Below are 14,637 nucleotides of genomic sequence, written 5' to 3'. Positions count from 1 at the left end.
AGGAGAGAGAGAGAGAAAAAGAGAGAGCTCAGGAAATGAGCAGAGGTGTGTAAGAGAGTGTGGCTGTGGAGAAATGAAATTGACTGATCTATTTAAAGCGTGTTTTTGGGAAGGAGGAGTAGAGAGAGAGAGAGAGAGAGCGAGAGTGAGAGAGAGAGATGGCAGAGAAATGATAATGAAATAAACGGTGAGGCTTTAATGGAATCTGATTGTTACTTTCAAAAAATATCCCCCTCTTCCTGATCCTGCTCTACTAACCTTAGACACACTCACTCCCTCCCCCTTTCTCTCTCTCTCTCTTTCTCTCTCTCTGCTTGACTTGCTCTCTCTTCTCGGTGCTTCATTGGTATTACTACACTTCATATGTTAGATAAAAGAGATGGCAGATGATAGCAATAATTAATATTAATGCATGTTAATATTATTATTAGCAGTATCTCATTCTCTCTCTCTAGTGCTTTCTGGGCGCCTCTGTTATTAACCATAAAAAATAATGGCATCAAGTAACCCCTGCCCACCTCTCTCTCTCTCTCTCTCTCTCTCTCTCTCTCCATCAGCTCCAGTTGTAAAGATGCCTCATCAGCGACGGTAGGGAAGGTCCGTGACCTGGCATCATTCCGCCGCCATTTCCGAATGGGTTTTATGACCATGCCGGCATCTCAGGACCTCTCCCCACACTCCTGCGCCGCTGCCATGGCACCACGCTCTCAGTCCTGCCACGCCGTGGGCACGGGGGAGGGCGGGAGTCTGGAGAATGGAGACTACCCTGACTCAGACACACAGACGTCCCATAACGCGGCCCGCTGCCCACCAGCCAAACCCAAACGCCACCCCAGTACACGTCTCAGCTCGACGCCACAGCAGGAGCACCCGGCCCGAGGAAGCCATGGCCCTCCAGATGCCCCACCCCCACCACCTCCTCAGCATCCGTCGAAACACTCAGATAAGAAGAACGGTTAGTGGGCTGTGACTTTGTGACGGATCAGGGCATCAGGGCTTTGTACCTTCAAGTACATTTCTATCCAAAAAGCTAGGATTTATACTTCAGTTCTTAATATCACTCCAACTTAGATTAAGGAAAGAGTCAAAACCTCTTTATTTAACCTCTCAATTTGATCTCTTACAGCAGTTCCAGAATTGGTAGCCATTTCTGCTGTTTAATATATTTTTCTCTATAAATAACCCGACTCATCCCTGATGTTGCTGCATTTATTTGATATATAATTGATATCTAAGAAACCTGAAATTTCTAGACGTTTATTGTGTTAGTGCCAGAAAGTCTCAAACACATGATTAGGCATAGAATGCACATATAATAATAATAATAATAATTCAAAATTATATATAATACGCGATAATAACTGTGCTCCACACACTTGCTTGGGAAAATTGTAGTTCCTTCAGAATTAAATCAAAAACCTCACAGATTAGTCTTCATTTTAGTCTAACTTACACCGACTAAAATAGTGGTATTAGCCGATGAAAGTAATGCCATGTTAAATTCACAAACAAACTAATGTATAAAATTTGACATTTTCATGCTCATGACTTGATGTTGTTCATAACTATATTCTCTACCATTTTAGATTAAATGAAACATTTCATAATGATGCAAAATAAATGGTACTTAAATGGATGCTAGGAGCTTGAAATGTGCATGATTCATTTAGACTTGCCTTGAGTGTGGGGGAGTAACTGCACAGAGGCACTAAAGCTAAATTAGCATTATCATTACAGGTTAAACTTATGGGTACAGTGGAGCTGATTGTTTTTACAGTAATTATTGTTGATAAAATTAAAACACTCTTCGTCAGTTAATATTAATGTCATTAGTGTCGATGATATCATTCATTTTCCATTTGTTTTGACCTTCTTCGCTCTTTTAACTGCCACTCTTTTTTACTGCCACAATTAGCATCCATTTCAGCGTGGGATTCCACAATGTGTACTAAAATACACTGTTACCAAATGTTTTTTACATTATGACTCATAGCTGAATAATAATAAACCTAGGGTTTCATGTGTTAATATCATTATGGGCATATTTTTATTTTCATATTATTTTTATTTTTTTAATCATTAATTGGTTCATTCATTAATTAGGTTTAACACTACTTTACCTAATCATAAACTTTTTCAAATCTTTTTTTCTACGTCTCCAGCGATGAAGAAGTCCGATTCAGGTGAGATGCCGGGGAGGAAGGTTCCACCTCAGAAGCCTAAGCGGAGCCCAAGCACTCAACTCTCCTTTGACCCCCCACCACCCCGTGTCCCACCCCCAGCAACACCTCTTCCCTTCCAGAGTGCAGATCCATCGCCTCATGGTGAGGGTGGGGACGATGAACCTGTCTACATCGAGATGGTGGGTCAAGTGTTTACCAGAGAGACCACTGGCGCCCAAACTCCACACCCACTTACTCCCAGGTATGACAGAAGAGCGTCAAATCTTCATCTACTGACAATCTTAGCATCTCTCCCCCTCTCTCTCTTTCTCTCTTTTTCTTTCTCTGACTGACTGTCTCTTGCCCTCCCTGTTGATTTATTGACACCTTTGACTTTTATATGATATATTAATGATATAAAATGACTAGCATCATCAGTAGTATTTTTTATTAACCATTTAATGCTTTCACCCAGCGCCACCACCCCTGACTCTGACTCGGACCAGGGTGAGGCCATTTATGAGGAGATGAAGTATCCTATAGCTGAGGATGCAGCACGTGACGCCCAACGCCGCCTGCCACCCAAACACAAGTCGGCCAAAGCCTACCACCATGCTTCTTCCATCTCTTCCTCCTCAACTTCTTCCTCCCTCCCTCGGCCGACATCCTCCTCGCCTTCCTGCCCTTCGTCCTCCTCCAAACCCAAAGCTGCCGTATCCATCTCCCACTCCTCCCCTCTTCCGTCCTCCACCTCCTCTGCCTCTTCCACCCCTGTGCCCCAACAGCCCCTTTCAGCTTCGCCCCACCCGCCCCGTGCTCCCACCCCCTTCCTCCTGCCAGGAACCAAGTCGGAATCGGAAATTGGCAGCTCCAGCAAGATCCCAGCGCCGTTTCCCAACCTGCTGCAACACAAACCACCTCTCCTGGCCTTCCCCCAGCCCGCCGCTGCCTCCAGTGGCATTTCAGCGCAGCACAAGAGCAGCTCTGGCAAATCAGGCAGCTCCAGTGGTCAGTCACCTTCGAGCCTGCCTCCAAATGCCGGCACGTGCAGCTCCAAAGAGGGATCAGGAGGAGAGAAAGAGAGAGAGAAAGACAGGAAGGATGGGCAGTTAGGTCCGGCACCAGGCCTCCGAGCAAGAAGCCACTCCACCCCTCTGCCTCCATCCTCCAAATCTTCCTCACCATACTCTCACCATCATCACCATCACCACCCTCACCATCGGCCCTCGCACTACCACCACTACCGGAAACCAGAAAAGGAGTCGTCAAAATCCAGAGAAGTAAGCAGGAGTGACACACCGCTTGTATCATTATTGCGATACTGGACACTAAAGGATATAATATGCAAATGAGCACAATAATGAATGGCTATAATACTTGCTGTAAGAAACCTCATATGTTTAAAAAGAGAAATGCCCCTCAACCGTTTGACATTTACCTTCTCTGCTCTCCTTAGGATTTTGGGACAACGTCTCCTTGTCGTCGTGTCAAAAACATGTAAAAATCATTGAAAAAGACTGACTGAACAACCACTAACAAAAATTAGCTTGGCTAGAACTAACATTGACGAAGGTAGTCAGTAGCACGTTACAAATAACAGATCACTAGCTATGTAGCCAGCTAACCTAGCTAGCAGCAGTCAGTAACTGGAGGAACAAAACTGCCACTTAACCAACAGCTTGTTAATGTCTAATTAAAGTATTTGCAGGGCAATCTGTACCTTAAAACTTGATTTAGAAAAAAGCTGGGAGACGAGTCATTCATGTGTTTAAATCAAAAGTCATAATACATGCAAACTTGCCTTTCACATGAATTCCTGTGGATTTGATAGGTAGTTTTTGATATTAAAGAAGTAGGGCTCAGAGTGGCTCCACAGTCTAACGCGCTACCACTATGGCCCAGGGGTGGGGAGTTTCAACGCTAACTAATGCCGCTTTGCCATCAGTAGGCCGTGCTCGTTCCGAGGGCGTAGATGGCACTCTCTCCCTTTATCACTATTAAGCGATGTTGGCTGGCACAGGCATCTGTTGGCTGGTGCAGTGAAGCTGGAGACCAGGCGCTTTCCACCAAGCGTGTCAACTGCCTGGCAATGCAGCATCGGTGGCAGTTCGATAAGAGGCGGTGTCTGGCTTCACATGTGTTGGAGGAGGCATGTGTTTACCCTCCTAGTGTTGGGAGCATTGCTAGTTCTAAGGGGAGTTACAAACGAATGGGTTACTTGGCAGTACCAAACTGGTAGAAAAAGGCTAACAAATTTATAAAGAAAGTCCAAGCAGTCTCTATTTATGGCAGGTCTTAAAGCACCATTATTTTACTCCTAAATTTACAGCTTAAAGATCTTTTTTGTGAAGCTTTTGATGCTTCACTGACTTAGAAAGAATAGTTTTTCTGTTGTTGCCAGCTAACTGAAATCAGGCAGCTCCAGTGGGGCAGTCCACAGCAAATGCCCCTGTACATTACATGTGGAGTGTATCATAATGGTCACGTTAGATTCAATCCACGACCAGACTGCGCTAGACCTTTTTCCACTGCTTTATAATCAGACTTTTCATTAGAGTTTTCATGTCCAATAATGCATTTACCAATGTGGTATAATGCATTGCAAGGTGCTTATGTATCACTGTGATGAAGATGTTATTTTGTGTGTATTACGCAGGCCTACAGAGAAGGAGGCCCCCTGCAGTCCTCGGCACAGACGCAGACCCAGGCCAAGGAGGGCAAGTCCGTCAGCTTCCTGCTCAAGTCAGAGAGAGAGAGGGACCGGGAAAGGGACAGAGAGAGAGACACACCAGATTCCTGCCAGGCCGATTCAATCATACACACGTCCCAGACCGGCACTAGCACCACTCCTACCCCCAGCCTTCCTCTCGCGACATCATCGTCGTCTTCGTTGTCATCGATGACGCCATCCGCCTCGTCGTCGTCATCTCAGAGGCCTCACTCTCGACCTCACCTACAGCGCTCGCACACCCCCCACCTCCCTGCCTACAAGCCGCCTCCCTCCGACAGCCCCCTGCTCTGGACCTACCCTTCAGTGGGCTTCCGGCGACCCCCAGCATACGACAGCCTGCGTGGGGGTCCGCAGCTGCCCATTCTGCAGCAGCCAGAGGGCGGGGCTAAGGGTGGAGCCTCAACCTCACAGGCCCAGCAGCAGGCCAAGGCCGGGTTTCTGCCGTGGGACAGCAGCAGCAGCCTTGGCATCGACGAGCAGGCCTACTGGCCCATGCACAGAAAACTGTCATTCAGCCACAGCAGCAGAGACACTGAGAGTAAGAGACTGGGGGTGTTTACATTTTTTTCAGTCTGTAGTCTTCATACAAGGATGGAGGGAAAGGTGTTTTTTTTTCCTAAACAGCATAAGAAATGCATCAATAGATGAATTTGAACAGCCTTTATAAGTCATTCTAGATAAGAGTGTCGATTAAATGCCATAAACGTAAATGTAGTCAGCTAGTTATCCGAGAAACACAAATACCTCTTAAAAATAACTCTTAAAAGTGTAGTTTTTTTTTACTTTAGAGATGCTTCAAACATAGCCTCAGAGTCTCAGTGAGTACAGTTTCCTACACCATCAAAAGACCACCAAAAGTGGAGAAACCTGAAAAGGTCTAGTACAGGAAGAGGTCTGACAGACTCAAATAAATAGCAAATACAACAGTACAAATACAACAGCATCCAAAGACAAGTTTTTAAGAGTCAATAGCTTTGACATTGTTCAGTAGAAATCATAGGGGATTGTGGGAGATGTAGAGCAGTGCCCTCAAAATCACGCTGGAATTTCATTTTACAATTCAAACCCTAAGAGACAAACGTCCGTCAGTACTCTGTAGTGCCGTAAAAATGTGACCGGGTGCATTTCACCTCCCAATCTGTTTATATGTCTTTCCATTCAGACCCAGGACGAAAAAGGGTTGGTCTGGGGTTCTCTTCCAGCGAACACTAGTATGGTCCACTGCGCATGTGGAAGTTTACTGCTCCACACAGCTAAAAGCCTTCTCAATCGAGAACGGCTCCTTATTTTCATGTGCAGGTGTTGGTATCCAAAGACGGCGATAATAGGGTTGAGGTTTCGATACATGGGTCCACCTAAGGCTCATTTCTACTTTTTTGTTACCTTTACATATAATAAATGAATATGTCCGTTTTTAAATGATGTAACTGTCTCTGCCCACATCCTTTACATTGACATTACATTGATGTTAAGTAATACATCCACTAGAGGGCAGTTTAGGGTCAAAAGTTTCTAAAAACACCATTGGTTGTGAAAACGTCCTTAATATAAAAAAGACAAAAGAGGCAGCGACATGAACGGCCTGTGGTCTGTGAGGCCACTGAATACTTTGCAACATGTGGACAACTTCTCTTTGAAAAGTACCGCCGTTTTCTATTCTGCCTGAATTTCTTCTTCTTCATGCCCATGGTCGCAGTGGTTGTGTTTTGCTAGAACTATTGGTTACACTGCCCACCATGATTTCCAGTGGTATTGCTCTGTTTCATCTGTATATGTAACTAGCAAAACGAGCAATAATGAGCCCATCGCCCAAAAAGGCACCAGAATTGATCCTGGGTGGGCACTTAATCTGCAACTTCATACAATGATAGAGGAAGAGAGCGAGATAAAAAGAGAGACAGAGGTGGATTGAAAGGGAGAGGAGCGAGATGCTGTAGAGAAATACACAGAAAGAGAAAAGTAGAATGGAGAGACTAGACAGAGAGTGGTGGAAGGAGGGGGAAGATGGGAGGGAGTGTGAAGAAGAGGGAGAGAGAGAGGACACACGCCTGACTCGGTTAATGAAGTGCTTAATAAGGAACTAAAGAGTTCAGACAGGTTTGTTAAAGCTAACACACTGATGCAGTTCTGTGGTCTTTTTGTCACCTTTTGACACTGAGAGAAACAGAAAAGGTCAGAAGGAAAGCCTCATCCTGCTCAGCACAGAATATAAATCTAAATAAACCTTAAATGTTATTCATTATGCAGCTGAGTGTGTAATTAATTATGTAATTATAGTTAAATTATACAGCAAAACATCAGTCTCACCTAATTTCTAAATGCAATGTTCTTTGTACTCTTTTTTCACACATTTTTCATGCTTCTTTGTTTGTGGAAATCACATTTGGGTCCTGAACTTATGCTTTTTTCCACCCTCTCTCTCTCTCTCTGTCTCTCTCTCTCTCTCTCTCTTTCTGTCTGTGTATAGAAGAAGATGGCCGTGTGTGGAACGGCAGTACTGACGCTCTTTTGAGGAGAGACAGAGATGATGTTGGAGTTGGAGTGCGGGCCGGAGGTCATTCTGGCATACCCGTGCGGGCGTCCAGCAGAATTGGGCACAGTGAGAGCCTGGCGGGGGCGGATGGACCCCCAGGGTTTAGGGCGCTGCCCAGAGCAGGACTGCCCTTACCCTGCCAGACCTTCCCTGCCTGCCGAAATGGAGGTAGGCTCACTTTGCCTGTCCTCGTATCTCATTATATTACATTTTTAATTAAATATTACTGTCATAAGAAGCCTTTTATTGCCAAAACAGCAACTTTATAGGAGATGAATGCGTTTAAAGTAATTTCCAAAAGGTCCCCTGTTCGAAATAGAGCTCTCAAGTTTTCTTATGGCATCCACTATATTTTTCACTTTACCCCTTAAATTGTAACAACCACACATTCACCACATCCACACCCTCACTATATCTTACGTAGTAGTTTCACAGTAGTTTACTGCATTATTCATACCAGTCACCAGTTAATAAGGCTTAGAAAAAGCATAGTTTAAGGAGTTAATATAAAACAGCTTATAATTACACGCCTTTTCCAGTACATTTCAGATATCAGCTTTATTTTAAAATAGCCGGGGGCTGCAGTTCTCTGCCAGCTCCCATCACTACTGGACTTACAGAACAGGATTTAGACCTGTTTAGACCTGTCCTGTTCCTCTGGGTCTCAAAACTGGTCTACAAACATGTCTGTGTGTCTGCTTACAATTTGCAGAGCTGGGTCGGTTGGGGAGATCATCCTCCACGTCAGGAGTGAGGCAGGCAGGAGGAGATGTTCAGAGACAGAGCAGTCTGCCGGCAAGAGAGGCTCTCAGTCAGGTAACTGTTAGGGTCACTGATACTATTAGTGTAACAGTTTGTCTCAATTGTACTGTTACTACTAAGCTTAACTTTAATAGTACCTGGTTCTGGTATTACTAGCTATAATGTAACTGCTTCTAATGATTTTATTATTAGCATTACAGTTACTGGAAGTGTTTCTCCTGATGTGCCTAATAATACTGTTACTATTACAGTACTGGTAATGTTACTGTTATTGTTGGTTACAATTGATCCTACTGGTTACAACTGCCTCTACTAACTGTTACCATTAATATTTCCATTATTGTGACAGTGTTGTTACTATTACTGTAACTGATACAGTTACTGTTATCGTTTCTGTAACTCACATTTTAATTACAATTATTGTAACTGGAACCGGTACTGCTACTCTTGCTTTATTAGTACCAGTATGATGCAGCTCATACTATTTAACTATTCTATCCAAGTGTTATGTGTATTCATCTCAAATAAGCAAATGAATAAATTAATAATGAAAGCATGCTTAATTTAAGTAACAAAAGCACAAAATATATTTATATTTTTGTTAATACATCAGATACATGTATGTGTGTATGTATATATATATATATATATATATATATATATATATATATATATATATATATATATATATATACACATTAATAGATAGATAGATAATTACATAAATGGATAGAATATATTGAGAATTTTGTGATTTTTGTTGTGAAAATTACACTGTTTGTCTGAGTTGTTTGACCAAACACTGCTTGTGTAATCTGCATAGAAAAGCATTGCTCTTAAAGTTGGACGTGCTGGAGGAAGCAGCACATGACCCTAATCTTCACGTCCAAAGACAATCCTTATGTCCACAAACTTGTGGCCGTATATTGTAGCACCTTTCAGCGGGGTGGCGTGTAAAACGAATGACCAGATATGGTCTGGAAAATGGTATACCCCCCAAGCCTACAGACATTTAAATAAAATAAGCCAGGGTATGTGGTTTGGATGTACTAGCCGCTCTGCAGCGTTCGATGTGATTAGACTGCGCTGCCTTTAACTGGATTATGCTGTGGTACACACGGCTAATGGCGCATGTGTGATTACGGCTGGCATTTATGGTATGTGGCATCAGTATGTGTAAAGAGTCTAATGAGAGTTGAATGCAGGAGGCGAGGGTATTGGCTGGTGAAAAGTCTGAGCCTCCAGCGTCCCCACCCAAACGCGTCTGCAGAGGAGACGAGCTGTGTGTGTGTGCGTGTGCGCGCACGCGCATGCAGCTGTAGGGTCACCGAGTCCAAAAAGGAACGAGGGAGGCATACAGAGATAGAGAGTGAGACAGGAGCTGCAGTGAGAGAGCGACAGAGAGAGAGAAAGAGAGGGAGGGAGAGAGAGAGAGAGAGAGAGAGAGAGAGAGAAGAGAGCAAAAAATAGGGAGAAAAACTGACAGAAAATAGAAGCAAAAGATAAATGGTGTGTGAGTACATTGCTGTATTGTGTGTGTGTGTGTGTGTGTGTGAGTGAGTGTGTGTGTGTGTGTGTGCGTTCTATAAAAGGGATAAGATAAATACAGATGATCAAGCAGAGATGACTGTGTTGCTGCCTCTCTCTCTCTGTCTCTTCCCCGTTTTGTGACAAGCTTTGATATCCTCATCCGTGTGTTTTAGTGACAGCCTGTCTGATGTGTATAAGCGTATATGTGTGTGTGCGCGCACACTCTATCACACACACACTCATACAGTAGCAATGCCTTGTGTTTTAGCTGCTCTGCTACAGTTCTACTCCCTCGTCTGCTTTTCATGTGCCGCCGTCTCTTGGCAGAAGCTCAAATGCTGACGCAGTCGGTGCGTGTATGTGTGTGCTGCAGAGACAGACTCTGTGTGCTGATTTGACCTTCCCTCTCGCAGCAGGAGGGGTTGGGAGGCGGGGCTGGCTGTGCAATACCGCCATCTGCTGGCTGGCATCCTTAAACCTGCTCTGTGTATTTTGTGCTTTCTGCAGTGTGATACGGTCTTTCAGACTTTAAAGCCGTGTGCTCAGGGCATCGTGACTGTAGGAGGGCTTATGGCTGTCAGATGTGAGAAGTTTGCTGGCGTGAGAACTTTACATATGTTTCAAATGTCTCTGTGGTGCAAGTCTCAAGTTTATGCAGCTCGAGTCCAAGTTGATTCACAGGACTCTGGGGTGTCTGGGGAGTCTGAGTCGAGTCATCAGTCTCTGTGGTGCAAGTCAGAGTCAAATCAGAAAAAAGTGCACCTTGAGTCATTATTCTCTGGGGTGTGAGTCAGAGTTAAGTCTCAAGTCTCTAGGGTGTGAGTCAGAGTTAAGTCTCAAGTCTCTGGGGTGAGTCAGAGTTAAGTCTCAAGTCTCTGGGGTGAGTCAGAGTTAAGTCTCAAGTCTCTGGGGTGAGTCAGAGTTGAATCTCAAGTCTCTGGGGTGTAAGTTAGAGTTAAGTCTCAAGTCTCTGGGGTGTGAGGCAGAGTTAAGTCTCAAGTCTCTGGGGTGAGTCAGAGTTAAGTCTCAAGTCTCTGGGGTGAGTCAGAGTTAAGTCTCAAGTCTCTGGGGTGAGTCAGAGTTGAATCTCAAGTCTCTGGGGTGTAAGTTAGAGTTAAGTCTCAAGTCTCTGGGGTGTGAGGCAGAGTTAAGTCTCAAGTCTCTGGGGTGTAAGTCAGAGTTAAGTCTCAAGTCTCTGGGGTGTGAGTCAGAGTTAAGTCTCAAGTCTCTGGGGTGTGAGTCAGAGTTGAGTCTCCGAATTGGGGTGTGAGTCTGAGTTGAGTCTTAAGCATATGCAGTGCAAGTCCAAATCGAGTCATGATTCACTGTGATGCAAATCAGAGTCAAATCATAAGTCTCTGGGATGCGCGGTCGAGCTGATTCTCAGGTCTCTGGAACGCAAAATGTTAGTTTAGTCTAAACTGAAGCTCTACATGCAGTAAATGCATCAGCCAGATTAGCTATTACCTTAGCTGACATAGTACTTGCTATCTTTGCAGCACTCACTCAGGCTTTCTCTCTCTCTCCCCCCAGCTTCATGCTCTCTCTCAGGCTCCCTGCAGCCCCTCCCTGACCCGTCCGCAGATGCAGGCACAGCAGCAGGCTCAGTTCCAGCTCCAGCAGCTACAGCAGCACCACCTGCAGCTGCAGTTCCAGCAGCTGGCTCAGCTTGCAGCGCAGGCGCAACCTCCAGCCACCGGGGGCAGCGGTCCCGGCTCGGGCGGCCCGACCCAACGGGACGGCAAACTGCTGGAGGTGATTGAGAGGAAGCGGTGTCTGTGTAAGGAGATTAAAGCCCACCGACGGCCTGACAAGAGTCTGTGTAAACAGGACAGCATGCCTATCCTCCCCAGCTGGAGGAAAACGCCTGAACCCAGAAAAACGGGCACTCCACCCTGCCAGAGACCGCAGGCCGTGGTGTGGGACACGGCCATCTGACAGAGAGCGAGAGGAGGATGGCACAGAGGGGAGGAGGACAGCGTTTGGACGGTCATGTGTCTGAACGCAGGAAGGGGAGGGATAACATAGAGGGAGATAGATAAATAGGCTATGTTCACATTACTGTTGAAGTTTTATTCTGAAGCCCTTATGCTCTTTCACCAATGCAAAAAAACAATATATATTTTTGCATTTATTAGTAAAAACTGTCTTAAATTACAACATTAAGCTTAACATAATTGATCTTCCTTTAATAATTAGCTGACCCATTTTACCTAATATGCAGTTAGCTCGCTAATGCTAATTAAAAGAATTCTAGAGTATCTTCTTTTGCTCAGATTAAATTAATTTTTATTAAAAATAGGTAAAAGTGGGCATCCTAATCAATTACTGAATTAGAAATTAGTAGCTAACTGGTTAGCTGACATGGCTGGACTCTTAGCCAGGGCCAGAGCGTGACTATTCTTTAGACCAGGATGCAGAAGACCAGCCCAACTCCACTCTTAACAGTATGTTCTCAAATTGAAAAAATTCACTTTCATAGGTTGGGGGAGGGGGGTGGTTGGCACTTATTGCAACTGCTCTCCATCGTCATGCAGTACATATATCGGTAATTAAACATTTTATACACCTTCTGTGGCATCAACCAGACCCAATTTCAATCTACTGAAACTCAAACTATATACTCGGCTACAGCATTCACAGTGTATTATGTATATTATGCCCACCTATCTTTTTGTGGGAAGGGAACCCCCACTTGGCTCAGAAAACTCTAACGAAACATTGTGGCATGGACTGTGTTGTGTGATAAAAGGTGCTTATTATAGAGGTTAACTGGTCCACAGTGGCACGTCGATTTCACAGTACCACTTGCTGAGTCGTCATTCTCCTCTGGCACAAGTGGCCCGTGGGGCACCCCGTTAAGCCGTTGGGAGGCACTCAAGTGTGTGAGAAGTCCATTCTTCCCACACTTTTACTACGTCTTTTATCAACCCTTTTTAGACATCACTCAAATCGTGTCCTTTGCCCTTGATGACCAATTTGCTCTCTGCTACAACTGACTGGTATGCTCGCTTATTCATGGTAGCATCTCGGAAATAACAAACTTCGTGGGATATTCTGGAGCCACCATAGTAAAGATGTAACAAAATTATAACATTCTATAACATTGTCTCCTGACAGTAGCTTAAGGCTAGCTAATTAGCCAGCTGTTAGCCAGGGACATTTTTTGAAGGACCATTCTATTTTAACAAATTAGCAATTAGCGTTACAGCTTGTAATGTGAACATAGCCATAGGGCGGGTGGGGGAGGGGGGCAATAAGTAAAAGGAACAATCAAAGATAGGAAGAGTACGGGCAAATGTGCTTTACTGTAAATCTCTGAGTGGGGGGGGGGAGAGTGTGACGAAGTCACGCAGTGTTTTTTGTGCCATATAAAGACAGCACACACACACACACACTGGAGAGAAACCTCAGTTTGAACTCTCTTTTACCTACCATGCCTCATCCTGACTACTAAGAGAACCACACTGAGTTTACAACCTTTTAAAAAAAACAGAACTTGAACTTGCTGGACGTCTCACATCAACGTTTGGAGCTCTGTACATGTACGAACATATCGCAGATGAGTGAAGAGTGGAGGGGTTCTCTGCAGTCCCCGCTGTGGTGAATAGAGGGTTCATGCCTGCTTTGAAACGATGGTTTGGATGGAGGACCCGGAGATGGAGCTTCCTCTTCTACATTCCAGAGGAGTGCATGTGTACGTGTGTATGCTGTCCTGATGAACTCTGTGAGGCTATGGGTTTCACACTGTCTGTCGATGAAGGATCAGCTGTGCGTGTGAATGTGTGTGAGTGTGTGTGACTGGAATGTAGACCTGAATAGCAGAAATGTGGAGAGTTATCGTACTGTAGACAAGCACACACAGCCGAGACATAGCTCACATTGCCAAATTGAATCATATACACACAAACACACACAATCACATACAGACAATAAGGCCCCAATTCAAACACATACACACACACACACACACACTGTAATGAATGGAGGCGTGTGGTGCTGGTGTAGATTGTACATAAGTGAATATTCGACTGGTTCCTCACTATATTGGTACTGATTACTAAATGACTGAGTGTGAAGCAGACTAGTCCATGGTTGCGGCTTGTCGAGGGTAAAACTACCTAAGAGTTTGCCTGTCTTTAACACTGTCAAACAGGCAGATCTTTCTCTCACACTTTATACGACTTTTGTAGCAATACGCCTCTGTAAATGCAGGAGTCTGCTCAAGTCCAGAGCAGTCTGTCACACACGTCGAGAAACAAAACATCCTGGCCAACATCGCATAGGGAAAATTAACTTCATCACATCGCACGCGGGGAAAAGAACAAGCAGTAGCGTTCGTTTTGAGGCACGTGATGGAGACAGCGACCGATAAGACCCCACAAAAGAGCCTCGTCGCTTAGGTCAGGCTCTCAACTTAAGGGCCGTCGCATGTGTACGCAAGGCAGACCAGCTCTAGCCTCGGGAACACACCAGCTTGTTTTGACCCGCTCAGTTGCAGTCTGGCACAAAAATGGCTTGGGGTGTCACACTTAAAGGATTCCTTTGGCTAAACGTCATATGTACACAGTTTTTCCCTTCGCCTATATACAACTGATCAGCAACTGGACAGGTTTGGTGTCTGAAGTTTGCTTTAGGGATGCACGATAATATCAGCACCATATCAGTATCATCAGACAATTGCTCAAAAATCTTATCAACATTGGGCAGATAACTTAGAATGGACTGACATTTGATAATATATTCATTGTACTCTGGAAAAGCGTGATGTTTAGCCATTTTTATTTGTAACGATATAGAAATAAATGCTACATTTCTATGTAATGCTAATTCTAAAGGTAGATGTAGTCCACGTTTCTGCATTTGCAAATGTTTCTGTATCACACTCAACAGGCATGTGCACAAAAACTGATTATCAG

At 44.6% G+C, this 14,637-nt stretch overlaps 1 protein-coding gene across 2 annotated transcripts in view; it reads left to right on the top strand.

Moving 5' to 3' along the window:
* Positions 1–12,944, top strand: part of LOC140550377 (neuronal tyrosine-phosphorylated phosphoinositide-3-kinase adapter 1) — a 55,054-nt gene extending 42,110 nt beyond the window's left edge. For both annotated transcript variants that reach the window (XM_072674326.1, XM_072674327.1), the window contains exons 3-9: positions 558–955; positions 2,163–2,424; positions 2,638–3,442; positions 4,819–5,431; positions 7,361–7,594; positions 8,139–8,242; positions 11,252–12,944. In XM_072674326.1, the coding sequence (XP_072530427.1) occupies positions 558–955; positions 2,163–2,424; positions 2,638–3,442; positions 4,819–5,431; positions 7,361–7,594; positions 8,139–8,242; positions 11,252–11,656 (2,821 nt within the window). In that variant the 3' untranslated portion in view covers positions 11,657–12,944. The remainder of the gene's footprint in view (positions 1–557; positions 956–2,162; positions 2,425–2,637; positions 3,443–4,818; positions 5,432–7,360; positions 7,595–8,138; positions 8,243–11,251) is intronic.
* Positions 12,945–14,637: the final 1,693 nt, after the last annotated feature.

Source organism: Salminus brasiliensis, chromosome 1 (assembly GCF_030463535.1).
Source record: "Salminus brasiliensis chromosome 1, fSalBra1.hap2, whole genome shotgun sequence".
NCBI classification, from domain to species: Eukaryota; Metazoa; Chordata; class Actinopteri; order Characiformes; family Bryconidae; genus Salminus; species Salminus brasiliensis.
The sequence above is the reverse complement of the archived record's forward strand: the minus strand, read 5'-3'. Positions and strand labels throughout refer to the sequence as shown.